General features: G+C 36.9%; 2 protein-coding genes across 4 annotated transcripts in view; both read right to left on the bottom strand.

Annotated features, from left to right (window-relative positions):
- Positions 1-21,023, bottom strand: part of LOC147532386 (FAD synthetase 2, chloroplastic-like) — a 35,828-nt gene extending 14,805 nt beyond the window's left edge. The window contains exons 1-6 of one of the 3 annotated variants that reach the window (XM_086647011.1): positions 20,493-21,023; positions 19,625-19,677; positions 18,584-18,719; positions 17,679-17,854; positions 15,857-16,385; positions 15,460-15,697 (exon numbers count right to left, since the gene is read on the bottom strand). In XM_086647011.1, coding sequence (XP_086503137.1) covers positions 15,865-16,385; positions 17,679-17,854; positions 18,584-18,719; positions 19,625-19,677; positions 20,493-20,719 — 1,113 coding nt within the window. In that variant the 5' untranslated portion in view covers positions 20,720-21,023 and the 3' untranslated portion in view covers positions 15,460-15,697; positions 15,857-15,864. Of the gene's footprint in view, positions 1-15,459; positions 16,386-17,678; positions 17,855-18,583; positions 18,720-19,624; positions 19,678-20,492 lie in introns of those variants that run through there. The other 2 variants (XR_015227455.1, XM_086647010.1) reach the window with 2 other exon arrangements.
- Positions 274-7,137, bottom strand: LOC147532387 (ABC transporter C family member 3-like). Its single transcript, XM_086647532.1, has 10 exons — positions 4,201-7,137; positions 3,915-4,001; positions 2,806-3,447; positions 2,559-2,723; positions 2,086-2,380; positions 1,763-1,977; positions 1,256-1,561; positions 1,005-1,068; positions 649-888; positions 274-569 (listed from the first exon to the last, which is right to left on the bottom strand). The coding sequence occupies exons 1-10, from the start codon at positions 6,529-6,531 to the stop codon at positions 457-459; spliced, it is 4,458 nt and encodes a 1,485-aa protein (XP_086503658.1). The 5' UTR covers positions 6,532-7,137; the 3' UTR covers positions 274-456.
- Positions 21,024-21,796: the final 773 nt, after the last annotated feature.

The following is a 21,796-nucleotide window of genomic DNA, read 5'->3' as shown; positions in this document are numbered from 1 at the left end:
AAAATGGCTCCTATTATTTCGTAACTAAAAAGAGATAAATTCTCAATTGGCACGAGCGAGAAATGCCGCTTGGAAGTAGAAGGCCCATTGGTCGTGAACTTATGTTCCTAGACAAGAAATGTCGATATCATGGCAATAAACATTGGCTTCTAACAACCATGTAGACATCGAGCGGATGTAGAACAAAATCACCAACAAATTTATACCAATGGCATGAATCTGATTATTCGAGTGCTCCGTAACAATGCTCAAATTTAATAATCAAGACAATAATGAAAGGAGAAGATGATTAATTACTAGAATGTTTATATATACTTGTTTCTCTTTACTTGAATCACATACCCGAAACAAGTTACAGGTAAATTACCTATATCACAATTCAGATTATTCTAGATGCTTTCGAGGTGCTGACTCAGAACATCTACAACATAGTCGAGCTCAGAACCCTAAAGTTCTCTAACTTTCGAAACTAAAACTCGATCTCGAGCTATATTCAGCTACGAGCTTTGAGAACAAGGATGTCTTGTTTTCTAATAATTTGCTTGGGGAATCATATTCCACAGCAAGGCCTGCAGAAAATATATATAATAAATGTATCATTCGAAAAGAATCTGAATTATCAAGAAGAGACCCAGAAGTAGTACTTACCACGATCTAAGAGTAGGACCATATCACTATCGAGAACAGATGTTATTCTATGGGCAATAGTAATGACTGTAGAGTCCCGGAACTGTTGCCTGAGTGTTAGCTGAATGAGATTATCGGTTGCAGTGTCGACAGATGCAGTAGCTTCGTCGAGAACCAAGACTTTGCTTTTCTTAAGAAGTACTCGTCCTAAACAAACCAGTTGCCTCTGCCCCATACTCCAGTTGTCTCCATTTTCGACAACTAGAAAACCAAACGGAACATTTCTAACTCATCTTGAGACTGATAGAAGTTGGAGATAAAAGTGAAAAATATAAGTATCCTAGACTACTTTTAGGAGGTGTTTTAGAGAATATAACCTGCAGAATCAAGCTTCCCTTCCTTCTTCCTGACCTCGTCGCCGAGTTGACACTTATCTAGAGCCTAAAACAAATATGCACAATCAAGGTAAAAACAGGATGACTAAACATGGCCGAAATTTAAAGGAAATGTTAGGACTCGGAAGCCTGTCAGACAGAACACTTATCAAATAGAGTTGCTTCTCACAGTACCCTCAAACATAATCATATATTTGTTTTTAGAATTAATTCATATCGTAGATCAAACCCACCTCCCATATCTGGTCATCCGTATACTCTTCGAGAGGATCTAGGTTGCTTCTCACAGTACCCTCAAACATAGTTGGATCCTGCGGAATGATGCTTAATCGGGATCTCAAATCGTGCAGTCCAATGGTGGAGATGTTTATATTGTCTATAAAGATTTGACCCACAGTAGGCTCGACAATGCGGAAAAGTGTCTGAATGAGAGTCGATTTACCACTACCTGTTCTCCCAACAATACCAGTTTTCGTGCCTCCACGAAAAGTGCATGATAGCCCTCGCAAAACAAATGGCATATGTGAGGCATAACGAACCTGCATCCACAAACTAACAATCAGTCAGCAAAATGGGAACTCGAAAGCATAGTGCTATATAAACTACCACTTGCTACTATATTAAACCAAAATATGTCAGTATAACATAATCCGACTCCAACCATCCAATTTACGACACAAGATATTTCATCAATAGTTTTTTGGCACATTTCGTTTCAGTATAACGACGAATTTGCTTACCTGGAGATCGAAAATACCAACTTCTCCATGTGATGGCCAATCGTTGAGTGGCTTACTTGTTTCTATAGAAAGAGGAGGTTCACTTGTGATGGCGGAGTACTGAAGTATCCTCTCAACAGATATGATTTTGTTCTCAAGATTGCAGAGGTCCCATATGACCCATGTTTGTATCATATTTAGATTAAGTCCATATGTCACTGCTAAGCCCGCAAAACCTTTATAATCGAAGAACGAAATAAAGAGTGAGATTCATGTTCTTCCTCTATATCCATAGACCACAAACTTAACAGTAACCTTCATAACAAATTTCATGTGGTACTTACCAGGGTCAACTACTCCCTTCGGCACAGAAATCAAGAAAACAAGCGAGAACACAAATGTAATGATTGACAACATATCCATGTGAAAGCATAACCACTCCATTGCACCTGCACTATTAAATTTAGGTCGCGAATATGCATCCATCAGCTTCAGGTTTGTTTCTATGAATCTTTGTTCCTGATCAAAGCTTCTTATGGTAGTTGACCCTGACATAGACTCCGCAAAATGTTGTATGACTGGAGCTTTGCATACTCCAACCAAACGGGATAGTTCTCGTGCCGTGGATATGTAATATTGCTGGATAACAACAAAGGTTCTTACATCTATGTTATCACACAACTACGTACGATTTTCATCAATATTATCATAAGGACTGGATAGATAGTATAATACGTTGTTTCGAGAGGTCTGAGATAGCAATACTATTTTATTCTTTAAGAAAATAATAGAAAATTTTGAAGGCACCAAAAATCACCTGATACCAAATACCAATAGCAACCACAGGTATAAAAATGATGAAGACCTGCCATGAAACCTGTGACATTACTGCAATGATCCCGAGAAGTTGTATAACAGAGAAGGCAAATGAGCCCATCTGTATGGGAATTCTTGTATCTGCTGCACTTTGATCTGCAGACGCCTGAGTAAGGAATTACTGATTGCATTTAGAAAATGTCAAACTATATATTATGTTAATTATCTAGCTTTTCATTTTCACTCACTCTATTTAATATCCGTCCACTTGGGGTGGAATCAAAGAATGACATCGGAGCTCGGAAAATACATGAATGCATTTTAGTGAAGAGTAGAGTTGCAGTTTTGTATCCAGCCGTTACAAGGAGCAGCGCTCTCACAAGGACACAAATGGAGCTTGCTATGGCCAAAGCAACATATACAAAGATGAGAGTAGAGCCTCCCGTTCGAGGTTTTACATCCTTTGACACGGGGGTAGCCCAAGCCATCCAGTAATTGCTCCCAATTTGAAGGACTTGAAAGAGAACTTGCGCTAGCAATATCAGTGGCACAAGTGCTCCACCATATGCAGTGGTCATATATTTCCAATACACCGAGAGACCAACTCTTCCTTTCTCCCTCTCTTCTTCTTGAACTAGTTGTCGCTTTTCTCCAGCTAGCTCGACTGATTTATCATTTTGCGCGTCTTTTTTGTCTACAACTAGCTCAGCATTTCCGAAATCCTCATGTACCACATTCTTTTCTAAACTACCGGGGGTTGTCTCTGTGTCAAAAGCATCTAGAGCCGACAAGGCTTTTTGATGTGCACCCACCAGTTCTATAAAATCTGTTCCTGAACTAAGAATATCGTCATACTTGCCTGATTGGGTAATCCTTCCATCTTTCATAACCTGACAAAAAAATTGGTTGTAAGAACTATTTGAGTTATCCCCAATTGGTTACAGGAGGGTTGGTTATCAGTCAGTTCATAAGAGCGAGACTTCACCTCTTCAGCTAGCTCTTGGGGGTCAAAGAGGCTCAAGACCAATGAGGGGTGAGAAGGGCACGAAAATCGAGATGATCTTACGAATAGTACCAGAGCCCAGGTTTATCAGAGGGTTTCGGGTCTTGTTGAGGAGGGGGAAGATTTACTTCTAGCTCCTAATGTGTAAAGGGGACGGTTGTTGGAATTATTCCACGTTGCGAGAAGGGCTGGTGTTAGTTTATAAATGTGGCTGGAAACATCACCTCTTGAGTTATCTGTTGGGGGCAGAGGGCCAAAGACCCCTTGGGGAGAGACCAAGACCACCCCAACAAGAATTAATCACTAAATGAGATTTTTTAAATCGTACTGAAGAAACAAATGTAAGAACTTTACCAAAATAAGATCCGCCGAAGGTAAGAATTCTACTTGATGCGTAACATAAATCACTGTTTTCGATCCCAAAAGACCAACAAGGCACTCCTGCCATGCAAAAGTGTGTTATTCATATAAATGCACATTTAATAGTCGAAAACATTGCTTACATACTACCATACCCAGGGTAAACCATGAAATGAGGTACTTATACCGAAACACTAGAACCGAAGAACCGGGTATTGTATAAACATAGTCGAGAACAATGTATATCGATTTTTTTTTATTTTTGAATGTACTGAGTTACCTTAAACAGATGTGTCCCTGTGTGAGCATCCACAGCACTAAAAGGATCATCAAACAGATATATATCAGCATCCTGGTATAGAGCACGAGCAATCTGTATCCTTTGCTTTTGTCCTCCGCTCAGATTAATTCCCCTCTCTCCAATGACAGTCTGATCCCCAAAGGACAATATTTCTAAGTCCTTCCTCAGAGAGCATGCTTCGAGGATCCTCTCATACTTTTCGTGGTCCATATCTTTACCGAACAATATATTATCCTCGATCTTACCACTCAGTATCCATGGAGACTGCGCAACAAAGGCTTTCGTTCCACACAACTTAATGGTACCAGACACCTTGGGCATTTCTCCTAAGATGCAAGAAAGCAAGCTCGACTTTCCCGAGCCAACCGTACCACAAACAGCCACTCTCATACCATGGGTCACTTTAAAATTTATATCTTTTAATATTGAAGTAGGAGAAGGGAGATCCCATGAAAAGTTCCCATTACTTATTTCTACTGCAATGTCAGAAGCACTTCTTGGAAGTTTTTCAACTATATTTGGTTCAAGGTCATCAAGTCTGAGAAATGAGGTGATCCTGTCAAGTGAAACTTTAGCTTGAGCAATCATCGAGATTGTGTCAGGGAGATGATAAATAGGCTCTTGTAGTATCCTGAATGTTGCTAGTGCGGAAAGAATTTTTCCCGACTCAAGTGGGATTCCCATGAGCATGCAAGCTCCAAATGTGATCACAGACACAAAGGCTGGAGACCCCCAGAAGACGAAAGTAGTCATGGCTGACGTATAGACGTACTTCCTCAACGACCCTTCTTCAGTCTTCCTGAGATCAATAATCCTAGACAAGAATTTCATTTCCCATCCCTGAAGCTTGAGAATTCTCATGTTCTTTAGAACCTCAGAAGTTGACTTCATTCTTTTATCTTTTGACTCCATCAATTTCCTTTGGAACTTCTGTTGCATTGAACCCATTGGAACATTCGCTAACATCACAATAACAGTTGCGGCAAAAGCGGCAATTGACGCAAGACCGAGGTTTTTATACAAGAGCAACAAGGCTAAACCAACTTGAATTGGTAGCATCCATAGATCGTGAATATGCAAACTGAAATCACCAATTCGCTCAGCATCCACCGTCATGATGTTGATAATTTCCCCACTAGAATGACCACGTCTCGACAGGCTTGAAATAGTTAGACCTTTTTTATAGATAGTCGCAACAAGGGCACCTCTCGCCCGAACCCCAACCTGCCGCAACCTAAAGAACCAATGTATTTGTGCAAGAGACTCAACAAGTTTTGCAATGAAAAATGCAGACACCAAAACGTACCCCTCGCCTTTGTATTGTTCGTGGCCGTTAAGGTACTGGACAAAGGAATCAATAAGGTATGGACCGACGTAGGAAGCAAATGTGTATATAATGGAAAGTAAAGCGGTTAGTAAAATTTCTCGCCACACCGAGAAGACTAATGCCTTAACCAAATTGAAAGTTCTTACTTCACTCTCACTGCAATAAGACCCAAGGATATTTCTAAAATTTGGGTAGACACCATTAACACTATCACTAATATCAAGCCCAGGAACATCCTCGAGGTCTAACTGTTTCTTGCTACCAATAGCAAGCAAAGGGGTCATCCAAGAGAAAGTGAGGATACTAAGAAAACCAGCATTCGAGAAAGGAGTTATATTTTCACCATTAATATTCTTCCTTGACTCATTGCCACCATTACCATTAATACCATTCAAAAGAGCCTCCTGAAGAGGAGCCTCTTCTCTCTCCCTCTTGCCGCAAAATCCGACATAAAATATGAATAAACCAGCAATAACAGAGATAACATCCAGAACCCATAAATGGGTAGGCAAGATTTGTGCAATCCGATAGAAAGCGAAGTCTATAACGAGAAAATAACTACACATGAGGAAGTAAAAACCCCACCAAATCCTAATAAGGATTGGGTATTTCAGCTCACTTGAATGAGAGAATTCAATATGCAAGTAACCAACAACTGCAACCCAAGCAATTGTTCTTATTACTAAATCCAATTGAATGACTAGCTTTTCATCAGACCAAACATTTTTATACCAAAGAAAGTAGTTTAAATCACATAAGATAAGATTAAACAGTGACAAAATCAAACAAGAGAAAAGGGTTGGCTTGTAACACAAAAACCTGGATTGTTTTGAGTTCTGCGAAGGAGTAGCTCTGAATCTCTTGATTGCCCAGTAAATACATAGAGCCAGGAAAAGAAAAAGATGTGAAGAAGCAGAAAACCCATGAAGGGCAATGGGTTTAAACAACATTAGCTTAGAATAGTCTGAGAAGAATATCACCATAACTGTCTCCTAAAAAACTTTGACCTTCAAAAAGCTTTTCTGATATCGAGCTAAACTAGAGAGACAGAGAGAGACAGAGAGAGTCAGGGGTGTCTTTCTTCATAGCTGTTTGGTGTGCAAGAATGGCTGATAATGGCAGGAGAAAGCATAACAATTATCATTATAATAGGGTAATATTGTAGTTGGTTGGTTCCCAACTACGACAAAGACCAGAACATTTTGTCTCTTTAGCATTACCAACTATATCATCTTGGGGGGACCAGTTGGAGAGTCGCCAAGAGACTTAGCCAACGTTGAGCTCACGGCTGGGCTCTCTCTCTTTCACACACACACACACATAAGCTAGCTGCTAGCATACCCACTTATAAGGTGTAGTAATTAAACAAAAATGGATTTATATGTTGAGTTTTGTGATGATGAACATTGGAAGTTGTAGTCATCCCTACTCCTAGAGAGAAAGAATCAAAGAGAGACAGAGAAGAGAAGCTAGAGACGAGACCTAATTAAGATGAAGAAAGCCTACAACTAAACTCAATCAGGGTTTTGAGTTTTACTAAATTAATCGAAGTCCTATTTATTTTTTTTTACTAAACTAATCAACCACCCACCTCTTTATAAAAACTCATATTTTATGTCTACTTATTAGTTAAAGCTAATTTTAATCAAAATACCACTTAAATATTTAACAAATTGTTCTATTTCATAGCATGTGAGAGGCACCCATTAATCGATCGATGCCTCGAATATCGCATAAAATAACATGTTTCTACTTTATTATAAGTCGTCTCTTTAGGTCTAGAGTGACATGGGTTTGTTGTACCTCATCTTCCACTTATCCTCCAGGGAAGACCTACTGAAAGCTATAGATCGATGATTAATTAATTTAATCAACTTGCATCAAGCTTTCGTTCTCGAGGTTATTTAATTATGCCAAAAAACCGACCAAAACTGCGGTTCCCACGTGATCGGTGGGGATCGACATGGAATATCGTTTTTTAAATAGTCATCCTTTACCTGCTCGTTCAACTTGATCGATTGATGTCATTAAGCACTTAAAATAGTTTTCTTAATTATGTCAATGGTTTAATCCTTATTCACACTGACCCATGTCCCCCTGTTTTTTTATTGTTTAATTTCCTAATTATCCTTGATAGAACTTATCTTCTTACATTGGATTCTTTCAAGTTGATTGATTATCTGTATTTGACTCTTTTAGGTTTATATAGAAGGTTGCAAACAAATCCATACATGTAACAAACTAGGGTTTTAACTTTAAGCATATAAGATGAAAATTAGGGTTAATTTAAAAAAGTTTTGTTATCCTACACGGTTGATCATTTAAAATGACAAAAGATTTTGACAAAAGAAATTGTATGTGGCGGTTGTGGTTTGAAGGTTTGACTAAATCTAGACCGTGGGAGATGAATATCACAACCGACACATCCGCTGGATAACTTCTTTTGTCAAAATCTTTTTTGATTCTAGCACTTCCGGTTGAATATATATAAGCCAAACGTATATAATTTTAACAAAAAAAAAATTATAATTTTAAACAAATAATCTAATTGTTGCTGCAAAAAACAAATAAATTTTAAACAAATAATCCGGAAAGTTACATATCTGACTGTCTTTAGCTTTAAGCATAAATATTTCCCGCAAAAAACAGAGAAGGGAATCTCTCTCTCTCTCTCTCTCTCTCTCTTTCCTCTATAAAAAGGCGACTGTTGAAAGAGAACAGAGAGAGTAAAGAAAGGGAAAAAGTTGATAAATGGACGAAATGATCATAATTATCTGTATTTGTTTATTCTTGTCTATGCTTCACGCCTTCAATGCAAACGTATATAATTTTAACAAAAAAAAAATGCAAACCTATATCTACAAGGAACCATGATAACATTTTGGAAGTACTCTTGTCCTTTGGTAAGACTTCAAGTCCGTGTTGTTCAAGCCCGTCATAGATTTTCACAGACTTTCATAGATAAAATATCCTGTAGATATTTCAAGACATTTCGGATGACTTATTATAGACAACACGTCTTCATATACATTTTTAAGAAATTGAGTTTGTAGACAAAATGTCTTTATAGATATTTCAAGACATTTAATCCATAGACAAAATGTCCCCAGATCTTTAGTACATTGACAAAATGTGTAATGCATATTATATTTGTGCTAATCAAAAATATATTTTTCGACTTTCGTAGACATCTGTGAATATATGGGGACATTGATGGACATTTCGTAGACATTTATTATTTTAATATTATTATTATTATTGCTTAATCACATGAAATAATATATTTATACTAACATTTCAAATATATATTTTTCGACTTTCGTAGACATCTGTGAATATTTGTGAACATTGATGGACATTTGGTAGATATTTATTATTTTATTATTATTATTATTATTATTATTATTATTATTGTTTAATCACATGAAATAATATATTTATACTAACATTTCAAATATATATTTTTCGACTTTCGTAGACATTTGTGAATATTTGTGGACATTGATAGACATTTGGTAGACATTTATTATTTTAATATTATTATTGTTGTTTGATCACATGAAATAATTTATTTATACTAACATTTCAAATATATATTTTTCGACCTTCGTAGACATCTGTGAATATTTGTGGACATTGATGGACATTTGGTAGATATTTATTATTCTAATATTTTTATTATTGTTTAATCACATGAAATAATATACAGTTTCCTGAATTTTTTGGTTAAAAAGACATCTAGTCTTTTTATGTTGCTAGGCCCCAAACAATTTTTCATAATGTTCTTGAAGGACAATTTTATTGATACTCATTTTTTAAGGTCTAAAATACCCTTCGTTTAAATAAAAACTTTAGGAAACCCATACACCATAATCATGAAGTTTTTCTGCAGTTGAAATAGGAGAATTTTGACCGAGGGTTAAGGACGATTTCGGGAGCTGAAGAAGAAAGTTGAAGTTGATTTTTTGTTATTAAATTATCAATCTATTTGAAAATTTAGGTGATTGAATATCTTTATTTGTTGTTTGAAGATGATATTGAGGGGTTTGAGTTAGTTTTTTGTGAAGAATTCTAGAGATAGAAATTTTCAATTTTTAAATCTTTATGGCTGAAGTACATTTGTTGCTAAGTTAGTTATGATGTTTTGTTAGTTTTGATGTTTATGTGCAAACTTATTTGTTGGATTTCTATTGAAGTTGTGGAAGCATAGTTGATGCAAGGAATGTGTTTGATAAAATGCTTGAAAGAGATGTTGCTTAGAATGCAATGTTAGTTGGTTCTACAAGATTTGGGTTGGTTAAAACAGCTATAGAGTTGTTTGATGATATGCATGTGAGAAATGTTTCTTCTTGGACAATCATGATAGGTGCTTATGTTAAAATTAAGAATTTCATGAAAACTTGAGAACACCAAACATTGGATCAAAGTGGAAGAGGTCGATAAAGTGTAGCGTGTGACATACATTTGGTCACAACAAGAAGACTTGTAAACTTGATGTTTGAATAAGTATTCATTATGTTTTACTTTTTACCAAGAAGACTAACCAACTTAATTCATGAATTATTTTTCATTATGTCTTCACTTGCTATTGTCTTCATTTTTTTGATGAATTATGTTTATGTAGTTGGTTTGACAGTAGTTGAACTTGAGACCATTGTGACAGCAACTGCAACTTAATTGCAAGACTTTGCAAGGTGTTTGCAAGACTCTGCAAGGTGTTTGCAAGGCTATGAGAGGTGTTTGCAAGGTTATGCAAGGTGTTTGCAAAATCCATGCAAGGTGTTTCAAGGCTTTGCAAGGTGTTTGCAAGGCTGTGCAAGGTGTTTGCAAGACAGTGCAAGGTGTCAGCAAGGCTATGCAAGGTGTTTGTAAGGCTACGCAAGGTGTTTACAAAAGCCTTCTAAGCTCTAGCAAAGTTTTGGAAATTTTTCTCAGGATTGATCAAAATCATTTGAAATAACCATGAACTCTATTCACATCATTTCGTCTTGTTCTTATGGGGGTTCCGGGGCGGAGCTCCCGTATTTTTGAAGAAATTCATGTGTATCTTTATATTGTAATTGTCGTCGATCTTCTATTTACGGGAGTTCGACAGCGGAGACCCCGTTTTTATGAAGAAATTTTCAAAGCAATTCATACGAAAATATGTAACTTTGGAATTTATTCAAAAAAGTAATTAAATGAATAAAAATGTAACTTTAAGAATTCGACATTTAAATTGCAAATGTTGTTGACGTTCTTTTACGGCGGTTCGGGGACGGATTTTTTAGAAGAAATTTTCAAAACAATTCATACAAAAAAATATGTAACTTTTGAAAACATTGCAAGTACTTCGCAAGGCTATGCAAGGTGTTTGCAAGACACTGCAAGGAGTTGCAATCTTTTCAAAACATGTAAAGACAATATGAAAATAAGAATACACAAACATTGTTCAAAATGTAATTATCATATGCAACCAATCTACAAAATATTAACTAAAATATTCATTCATTCATCAAAATATTCAGTCATTCGTCAAAATATTCATATCCAAGAGAAAATTTTAATTTTTTTTTCTTTTTTCGACCACCAATAATTATCATCTCCGAATTGATAATTTTGTTTCTACGACCGCTTTAGCATTTGATCCCTTTCGTTTTTTGTTTGTTTCTGCTTTACCCATACTGTCCATCAAAAGAATTTTATGGTTAGACAAGAGATTATTGATGCACCCGAAAAGGTTGCACACCCAAGCGGAGGTATCAAGTAGTAATCCGGCAAAGCCGGGATCGATCCAAGGATAGGAAGGTAGCTTGGATATCGAAGGGTCTTATCCCTCGGTCTAGATATTAAAAGCTAACTTAGACTAAATAGGAAATGAAACAAAGATAAATGAGGGTTTTAGAATGAATGAGTAACAAAACAAGATAACAAATGAAACTAGACTAAACAATAAAAGTAAACGGGTGAGAGAGATTCGAGAGAAGCGTCGGAGGAACAAGAGTCGGGAGACGGTAAGACTCGATTCGGGCAACAAATAAGCGAGAGAGGTGTCGAAGTTCGGGAATCCATAATGATAAACCTACGACTACGTATGATCCAATCTAATGTGTCGAAGTACAATCGATATTCGACTCCTAAAGTAGATGTCTCTAAGTACTACGTATATCCGGAGATCATACTTAATCAAACAAACGTCTAAATCGGTTAATCCCGAGTCATCGAAAGTGTCGTATAGTCGCCTAACTATGTGAAGTGCATGACAAGACACATGAAATTATGACTTAGACTACGATCGATATCGAATACTTCGTTTTGTCTATTAACTATGCGAAGTGCTTGACAAGACACATGAAAATACGATCAAAACGATAATCGAAATAAATGAACATCAATTTGTAATCAAAACATCAAATCATGTTAAACATAATCACGAATTCATCACATTTCATCACATGGTGATTGAATAAGAAATGGAAAGAAAATGATGAGAGAATCCCCTTTTTCGATGTGGTTCGAGGCTAAGATCGTCGGAAAATATGAGTTTTTAAGGTTGAGCCGATCTCCCCTTAACAAATTCTGGGTTCCCCATAGCGACCACCATCATCTTCTCCATTTAGAACACAACCTCCATTAAAGCTAACCCTAGCTTTCTCTCTCTAGAAATTTGTAGTCCAAAATCAAATCAAACTACATGGGAAGCTAGCCAAGATGATGGGGAACAAAACCCTAAGGTTTCCGGCCAAGAAAGTGGCCGGAAACCCTAGATAATTCCGGCCAAAGAAACAAGAAATCCGGCCAAGAAAATGGAGGTTCCGGCCAAAGGAAGCTTGCTCCGAGCCCCGTGCGCTGTCCCATACATGTCCGAGCTGTAGGTCGCGTCTCCCGTGCACAGCAAATGCATTCTCAAGCTGTCCGTGTAGCTGCCATCCGTGAAACCGAACAGCTGCTGCTACCCGGATAGCAGCTGTTCCGGCCGTGCTTGCTGTGGTACCGTGCGCATCTCGAGCTGGTGCTGAGGAGTCGGTCGCTGTTGTAGCCTCCCATGCTGTCCGTCCAGTGTTGCAGCAGTCCCGAGCTGCTGCTCGTATTGCAGCTCGGGCTGCTGCTCGGCCGGCCAAGCTAGGTCGGCCTAGTGTGCTGGCCGGCTATGCTTGGCCGGCCCTCCTCCTTCTTCCTTCTCTCTTTCTCTCCTTCAAACCCTCTTGATGAGGAACCCTAACTCCCAAGACTTGACTAAGTCTTAGGCCATTTTGACTTGGACCAAAAAGGTGCCCATAGAATCTCTGTTGATCTTCCTCTTTGGGCTCTTGGGTTGGGCTTCTTTCTAAAGCAAGGGAGTGCCTTCATCTTGTCTCTACATTTAGAACCAAGGGGGTGCCTTCATAGAATCCTTGTTTCAAGACCGAACCTCGGCTTCTTTCATTCACAACTTCTCCGTCCGAACTCCGAATCGACTTTCGTTTTCACCGTCGGACTCGTCATTGACTTCACTTGTTGTTTGACTTCTGATTTTGACCAAATACCCCTGGTGATCTTTTCTTTCCTTTTGCCGCATAAGATGAAAATGTGATAATTCGCTCTCTTTATTCCGAATTACATGCCAAACCCCAAATAAACTACCTAGCAATAAAAACACATAAATAATTAGAAATAAAATTCGAAAAGAACTAACTAATCAAAGTTAAGTGACCTAAATGTGGCATTTTCACGCCATATCAACATCCCCAAACTTAGAATTTGCTAGTCCTCGAGCAAACAAACAAAACAAGACAATAAAGTAAACCTAACTCACTTTCGAGGCATCCCGATTGCATTTAGCGTATGCAACAAGCCTTTAAACCCTTAGGTTACCCCTAAAGGACGAGTTTTGTCTCGTGAGGGTTTCCAGTGAAAACACCCACAAAGTTCAAGATTCCAAGAGATAAAAGAGTTGAACTATGGATGCAAATAAGGTAACGATCAACAAGTGAGAGACTTAAGTGTGTCAAACATATGAATCAAACCAATAAACACAAAAGCAGGCTAAGAGTCTCCTCACTAATAGTTTCATACTTAAGTGCAAGTGTCCCATCATCATGAGCATCATCCAAGTCTAAAGTAACAAAACTTTGTTTCCTATCATAGCACATTTCGCCTCGACTTTGACCTCACGGTCATACGCTCTTAAACATGAAATCACTCAAAATGGAATCTAATGGTTCACTCTCATGTGTGAGCATGGAATAAAGTAAACTCAACACATACAAAAATTAAATGAGGATATCAAGTTCTAAAACGAAATGATCTCTTAGGAATGGAAACAACCACTAACGGAATGGGGAAGCTCACTCACCCTTCTCACCCACTCTACCCTCTAATAATGTCTCCTAAAGGTAAACGGATACAAGTGATGGAATGGAAGATGATGAAATCCCGAGAATGTCGACGCCTTCAATGATAAAAGAATACTCAAACAACCTTTAAACTTGACTTTTTGCCTTGAATACTTTATTTTTCACAATACTTACACAAACACAAAATAACACATATAAACACTTTCTTTCTTTTTTTCTTATCTTTTTTTTCTTTCTTTTCTCTTCTTTTCACTTTTCCCTTTTTCTTTTTCTTTTCTCTTTTTACACACATACTCAAACACCAAAACAAAAATACAACTAGTATGCTCAACAAATCACCTTTACTTTCACATTTTGCTTTCACATCCTTTCTTCTTTACTTTTCATGCCTTCATTCTCGAGAGTAGTATGATGAATGGATGGTGGAGTATCCGTTTCCCTAAAGTTGACACCATTATCGGGTTTCATGGACTACAAGAGTAAGGTTTATTCGCTATCCTGATGTCACTCCTAGTGGCTAAGGAAGTTGAGCTCATGAGATCGTCTAAGCTCTTTTGAAAGTTGTGAAGTTGAGTAGCTCTTCATTCTACTCGGAGTTAGCGTGGAAGAGTACACTCAAAAGCAATAGAAAGGCTCAGATATCTCACATGGGTTGAAGTCTCCACTAATGACTATTTTAGGTTACTTAGAAGTGTTCCTTCTTCCTTAAGATGCTACTCACATGATAAGACACCAACACCAAAGGACTTAACATTCATGAAAAGACTAAGAGCATGCATAAGATTTATCAAGAAAGAACCACATGTATCAACATACTTAAAAATACCACTAGAGTCATACCAAATCTACCCAAAAAATTTCAAATTTGGTCAATTTGTTGAACCCTCTTGCCTTTTGAAATCTAAGGTCATGATGTCATGCGACTAAATGGTCGTATCCCCATCCCCAAACTTAAAACTAACATTGTCCTCAATGTTCTAGGCATATACTCGCCAAAAGATAAGAGGTACAATAAGTTAAAGAGAAGAGTGGAAGGATATTACCGGAGCCGACGGAGATAAAAATATATACTACCAAGACTTGCGTATTCGAGTTCCAAGTTGATGATAAGCCCATCGCCATCCCCAAACTTGGAACGAACCACGTCCCAAAAGTATACAAAGTGAGAAACACTCCTAACACATCAATATAAAACATAAGAATGAAGCATAAGCATGACCACGTAAAAATGACCACTCACGCAAGATCACTCGATTGCATCGAACCATGCAATTAGTCATTGATTCTCTTGCTTTCACAAGAGCACGAGTTAGGTCTCGTGGAGGGTTTCCAAAGATGATACCCACAAACATCAAATCCATCTCAATAGACCAACCAATCATATAACAAAAGACGAAATATTTGGAGGTCTACCCATACGAAAGTTTTAACTGGTAAGAACCGTCTCACAACAATGTAATGGTATGGGTTTATACGTGAGACAGACAAAATATAAGAGGTAATCCCCAAACTTGGATGACGACAAGGCAACAAAGTTTGACATAATAACAGGGGGGACACGCATTTCACTAAAGGGATCTACGTATGTATGAGATATTGGTTTAAAACTACCTTGAAAAACATTCCAAACACTAATTCAAGATTATAAAGTAATCTGAAATCATCAAATTTGAAAAATGAGGGTTTTCTTTGTTAAACTACACAACCAATAATTCAAAATTTGGAAAATTAGGGTTTTCTTTGTTAAACTACACTTGGTTAGGCGTCGATGAAGAAAGACCTCTTAAAGCTCCACTCAAAATTACGCTCATAATTGCAACAGTAGCCATTACTTCTGCAAAATTCATTAGTAAAATTATTAATGAATCATCCTGAAAATTGATAAAGGGTAGGGCGTTCTTACAGATTTGAGGGATTAGATGGAAAATGAAGAAAACATAAGCAAGGAATTAATTATAAACCAAACCAAAATATAAAAAAAAATGCTATTTACCTGAAAAATTAAAAAATGCCTTCTAAAGCATCGAATTCAATACCTATAACTCGGCTACCTTGAGACAAGATGACCTCTGTCAGTGAAGAGTTCTCGTCTAAGTCAATATGGACATGTGTTGGATCGATAATTATTTTGCACGGTAGTTGATTATCATCAGCAACCAAGACATAGCAGCTCTCATATAACCCTTCCTTAGGTGGGAGATTTAACAAACTTGACTTTGGGGTTGAGATCCTCCTATTGTTTTCTTTGCTCCCTTCCTGTCTTGACAACCTCAACTTTAGACGATGCTTCCGGCCCAAGAGCTCTGTCACGTATTTCATATCTCCTTGAGCAAGAGCTTGACGAACACGAGTTGATGATACTTGACCCCGCTCCTTTGAATTGGCAGAACTCGCAACTGCAGGGGATTGGGTCTTATCCATGACGGACCTCACAATATTAACTGTCATTCCGTACTCCTCGCATAATCTTACTAGTTCTGATGTATCTCCCGCTGCTTTATATCCAAATCGATAATTTTCACCTGCCATAAAACTTATTTTGCTAAGTCCCTTATCCAGAAGTTAAATCAAATAAAATACCCAAGCAACAAGAGAATAAAATTCATATGAAGGGGTTCTGCCTGGTAATTATGTGAATCGCCCATATTAACGGGGCCTCTTCATGCCTTGGTGAGTTGGTGGTATATATTTACGCACTATCACATTAGCCAAATCCTAGTATGCCACATGAATTTGGCCAAGAGAAATGATACTCTCTTCGAAGTCTTACTCAGAGCTTTACTCAGGAGTTCATGCGGCATCTAACTGACCACATACAGTTCTCAACTGTTTTTTGTACATCTCAATGATTAAAAGCCAAATATAGGTTGTGCTCATCAATGCATTGAGTAGAGTCAAATATTGTGTCAATATTTGTAGATATGAAAGTCAACTATGTTTGGTATCCAGCCAATTTTGCAAATACCAACATTCCAAGTATGCCGAGGTGATGTTCACTTAGATGTGACCAATTTTTAGGTTGACTTTTGCACGAGAAGGGGTGAATGTAGCTATTTCTAACTTTAGTACACCCTAGGTTGCGAAGTTCATGTGGGAAAACTGAAAATTAGTTCACACGATAGCACCTCGACTAACACCATGAAGGCTAGATGGGGATTTGGATACTTGTCAAGATAGCCGATTTTCATAGCAAAAGCAAAACCATATCTTCAACAATTGACACTTTTGCCCGTGTATGTGTATAATTGTATATATATAGTTAGTATAAGGGTATTTTAGTCTTAAATCATTCTTTGTATATACCACAATTGCAATTATTAAAGTTTTTGTAAGAACTCTAGGAAATAGTTGAAGAAAGTTCAGCTCCCTTCACTCTCTCTATTTGGTTCCTTGCTCTGGGAGCATGTTTTGGGTTAGAGATTGAGAAAATCGTGGAAAGAGAGAATACGAGATAACTGATATTTCGTTATTTTCTTCTAGAGTTTTACAATAACTACAAGAACGGAATATACAAAGAATCACCTAAAGACAAAGTAACCTTCTACTAACTATATCTACAAATTTACAAAGCTCGAACAAAAGGAAAGCACCACAGTATGATTAATCAGCAATAATTATACCAGGTGGAGCCTAAATGAGAAGTGAAGTTTTAAATTGATGATTTGTTTTGATGTAATTTTTGGGGCAGTTCTTGCTCTAGTTTTTGTCCTGTCCTTGTAGTTCCCCTTTTTTTCTCTTAATATTAATTCAAATTATTCAAAAAAAAAAATTGATGATTGGTTTCTTTAATAAAAAGCAGTGAATTGATGGTATACCTGCCACAACTCCACACACTCCAAGCTCCTTGGATAACTTCTCCACGAATTGCCTTGGACTAAGATGTCTAACACTTGAAAATTCAACTGGATACTCAGCTGGGGCTACACCACCGCAATATGAGGCCCAAGAGTTTAAAATCCGCTTCCGGTCACATTTGGCAACTATAGAAGGCCTTTTATCAAGATTATTCCACATATCAGTTAGTATAATGTATAAAGACATGAACAAGAAAAAAAATAAACCAGTAAGCATAACAAGTACATTGTCATTTATTCAGTCTAAATATCAGAACATCTGAAGTTGTTATTCTTTCTTTATGATTTGAGGAACTGGTAAAAAACAATCAACCACATAAAGGAATATATCTGCTAAATCTAACAAGATACAATATGATAGTGTTCGACAAAAGATTTCTAAGACTGAGTGAAGCCATATTAGCGTATACTGATTAAGGTGGTTTTTTCCGTCATATAAAGTAAAGATGTGCTTCCCAAAGAAGTCCCATTTCAATAAAGCTGTTTTAGCCTTCTTCATCACTAATTGATACCCATTATCATTTCCTTTCCTCAACATCGTCAACATAAATTAACTTATTTAATTCAAACTCCTATTTCATAAGATAAATGACCTACAAATTAAGACAAAAGGTATATGAACCATCAGTTTCCCTTATTGTGATTTTTAGGTTTGATTTTTCTTACACCTTGTACGTGTATCAAATATCTATACCGAAACAGTGGCATGTCCTACTTGTGTCCTTTTTTTAAAAAAAATATCCTGTACTGGTGTCCGTATAATGGGAAAAAATAAGTCATTTAGCATGTCGACAACATCAAAAAGTACTGCAACAATAAGCATTGCATCAAAAAGGTCGATATAATTTATGTTAAACTACACAAACCTTGGTTCCCATCCCAACACTTCAGCCATCCCAGCAAATGATACAAGGAAAGGAGGTCCAGCTTTTGATGCTTGTATTGCAAGTTCTCGATGGCCAATGTGAAGGGCATCAAACTTTCCTAATGCAACTATACCTCCTGATGAGTCCACACCAAATAGATAATTAGGCGGAGTTTTGAAGATAGAGACATGGTGACAGAATGGACAGAACGGTGTTAGATAACAAAAGGAAAAAAAAACTTGCTACAACAGGCGACTGTGCTCCTTGCTAATAATTCACAGAAGCAAAAAGAACAATGAAGTATTGCACATAAGAACCAAAAGATGTAACAGTGTTATCATCAGAAAATGTCAATCCCTAGCAAAAAAAATGCTTAACGAGAATTATACAAGTCCAAACATAATAAAAACTAACTATTAGATCTTAAGTACTGAAGCCGTGTACCTAATAACACAAGATTCTGGTGAATTCATGAGCTAAGAAGACTAAACGGGATAAAAAAAATTATTCTTTTGTGACATCGTCAAAAGAGATCTAAAAAAGAATTATTTTGTAATTTTGTCTTCTGAAAACAAACACCAGGAAACTGCTCCTTAGGTAGGACAAAAGCGACATCAAGATTGTGAGTGACTTCAGACAGATATTAGCTGTTCAAAATAGTTATGGGTTTAAAAGAACCATGTTGCAGGTTCCAACTTGCAAATGAGAAGGGGCACATGCGCAACACTTATATCCATAACATTATCAAACCTAATTCATGGATATCGTAAGAAGCTATTTCATCCGTGGGACTCGGAATTGAATTCTGCTTAGGCAACGATGTCTCTCAATATTGGAAAACATTTTTATTTATCTCACTGAAATGAACATAAATTAAAAACAGATATAGGAAATCCAGATATAGATCCAAAAACGTTGTAGCGATGACGTAAATGGGGAATTCAGGGCAAACATAGTAAGTATGCTTATAACTATCTATAATTATTTTACATGACCATATTGAATAAACAAAAAAGAAATAGAAGAAAGGAAGAGATGAACCTGCTACGGAGACTAAACTTTCAGAAGGCACCTCTTGGTCATCTTCTTGTTGGCTATAGAAATAGGGAGAAATTAGGTCATTGGATTTGAACTACAATAATGACACAAAAAACTTAAAAGTTCAAATGAAACATAACTAGAGAGAAACCAAGTGAATAAGTAATTTCTTAGTAAACCAAAGTTTAAATGCTCAAGATATAGATAGAATATTGCCACAACATATTAAACTTGAAACGACACAATTAATTTTATGGTTAACAAATCTATTTGCACGTATGCATAAGATATACATACACAACCCCACATTATTATGAGCAAACTGGGTTGAACGTGTCGGTTAGTCCACGTTTCGACACAACATATGAGATCCATTAAAATGAACCCATGTCACTTAACTAATTCAAATCGACTCCCAAACATGAAAAACAAACAAAATATTATACACAATAGATTTTCTCTTCAGTATTCGACGAAAAACATCAACTCATTCTGGGTACCTTCCCTGGTCATGACTTGACAAAATCAATGTCTCTCCTTAACACATGCTAAAACTATCACATCGACTCCTTCACTCATAGTTGTGGTGAAACCAATATTAAATCTTTCTTCTACAAGTTTAAACCAGTTCTTATCAACCCACTCAATCTCGACCACAACAATTTCTCAATTTTACCAAACAACATTGGCTGAAGGTATAAAGATTGTGTGAGTGTGTAGTAATAGAGTTGAAATTTGAAGATAACAAATTTAAGTTCTATGCCCTAAACCCAAAATTTAAGTGAAAATTAAGAAACAGAAGCAGCAATAATATCGTGAAGAATTCAAATTAGAAACTAATTGGGAGTAATGAAAAGGAAGAGAATCGAACCTGACAAAATCAGAGACAATGTGACTTTCCCCAGTTGAAGATTTAGCTTGAAGAAAACGAACTCGTTGTGAAGAAGGAAATGTCATTCTCTGAATTTCGTAAGGTTTTGGAGAAGAAGGAAAAAGTCCAAAACTAATGGAAGCCATGAAATTGCGGAATCGAACAGTTGAATGGAACCCTAATTGACGTCCTATAAGGTGATTTGAAACTTGGTAGCAACTTGCCATTATTGTTTTCACTAGAAAGAAAAGAATTTAAGGAGACAAGTAAGAGATTCAGAATAAAATTCCATTTGTTGTTGTGTTCTTAGAAAATTCTGCTGTGAGAATGGAAGGAATTTGGGAGTATTTAATAGTTAGGGTTTAGCTTCCCTTTTTATCTCAGTCGGAGGTTTTTTCTGTCGTTTGAAAAACCCCCAAAGTTTTAGGGTTCTCCGGAAAAAGTTTGCTTTTAATCTCAGCCGTCAGTAGATAAAGCCGTCAGGTTGTGTCCGGAGTTTGGTGCATTAGAATAGTTTGTGGAAATAAAGACTTTTTTTGGCCAACGCTTTGGGGAAAGCTAAATAGTTTCCGGGGTGTGAAGACTTGGTCAAAAATTGGTCAAATTTGTTTTACAATTTTATTTAGGGGGAAAGCAAAATAGTCTCTTCCACCTCACCTCTCTCTCTCTCCACCTCATCGTCTTCTCCGTCGAAGGTCGCCGGCCGAAAAATTTTCCGACCGGCGACCTTCAAACATAATTTTTTTTTTTTTATCTCTCCCTCTAAAAAAATTTTTTTTTTTAAAAACAACAAAAAACTCTCCTCTCTCTCTCTCTAGATCTGGTGAACCAGATTCAGATCTGGTTCACCAGATCTAGAGAGAGAGAGAGAGGAGAGAGATATTTAAAAAAAAAAAAAAAAATTTTTTACAGAGAGAGATTAAAAAAACAAAAAATTTGTTTTTTACGTTGAAGGTCGCCGGCCGGCGAACGTGTCGGAGAAGACATATAGAGAGGTGAGGTGGAGAGAGAGTGAGGTGAGGTGGAGTGTTTTTTTTATTTCCCCTTAAAATTTATTTCCCCTTAAAATTTATTTCCCCAGAAAATTTCTAAAATCTTACATATTCCCTTTAAAATTTTACACCCCGGAAACTATTTAACTTTCCCCAAAGCGCTGGCCCTTTTTTTTTTGGCAATTGGGAATAAAAATTTAGTTTTTTTTTTTTTTTTGATGAAGTAAACTATCATTAACGCAAACAGAGTTTACAAAAGCGGAGGAACAAAAACAGGTAATACATTCCACATTTCTCTAATCCTATAGTTTC

The sequence above is a fragment of the Eschscholzia californica genome, unplaced genomic scaffold, assembly GCF_041429995.1.
Source record: "Eschscholzia californica isolate CP2 unplaced genomic scaffold, dmEscCali1.0.p SCAF_6, whole genome shotgun sequence".
In the NCBI taxonomy this organism is placed as follows: domain Eukaryota; kingdom Viridiplantae; phylum Streptophyta; class Magnoliopsida; order Ranunculales; family Papaveraceae; genus Eschscholzia; species Eschscholzia californica.
This window is presented reverse-complemented; position numbering and strand designations above follow the sequence as displayed.

Excerpts from the sequence above, each read along its gene's own strand:
- LOC147532387 (XM_086647532.1), bottom strand. The coding sequence starts at position 6,531 with ATGGTGATATTCTTCTCAGACTATTCTAAGCTAATGTTGTTTAAACCC. Across the intron at positions 1,069-1,255 it reads CGGATGACCAGATATGGGAG|GCTCTAGATAAGTGTCAACT; the intron begins GTGGGTTTGATC and ends TATTTGTTTTAG. Across the intron at positions 889-1,004 it reads AGGGAAGCTTGATTCTGCAG|TTGTCGAAAATGGAGACAAC; the intron begins GTTATATTCTCT and ends TTGGTTTTCTAG.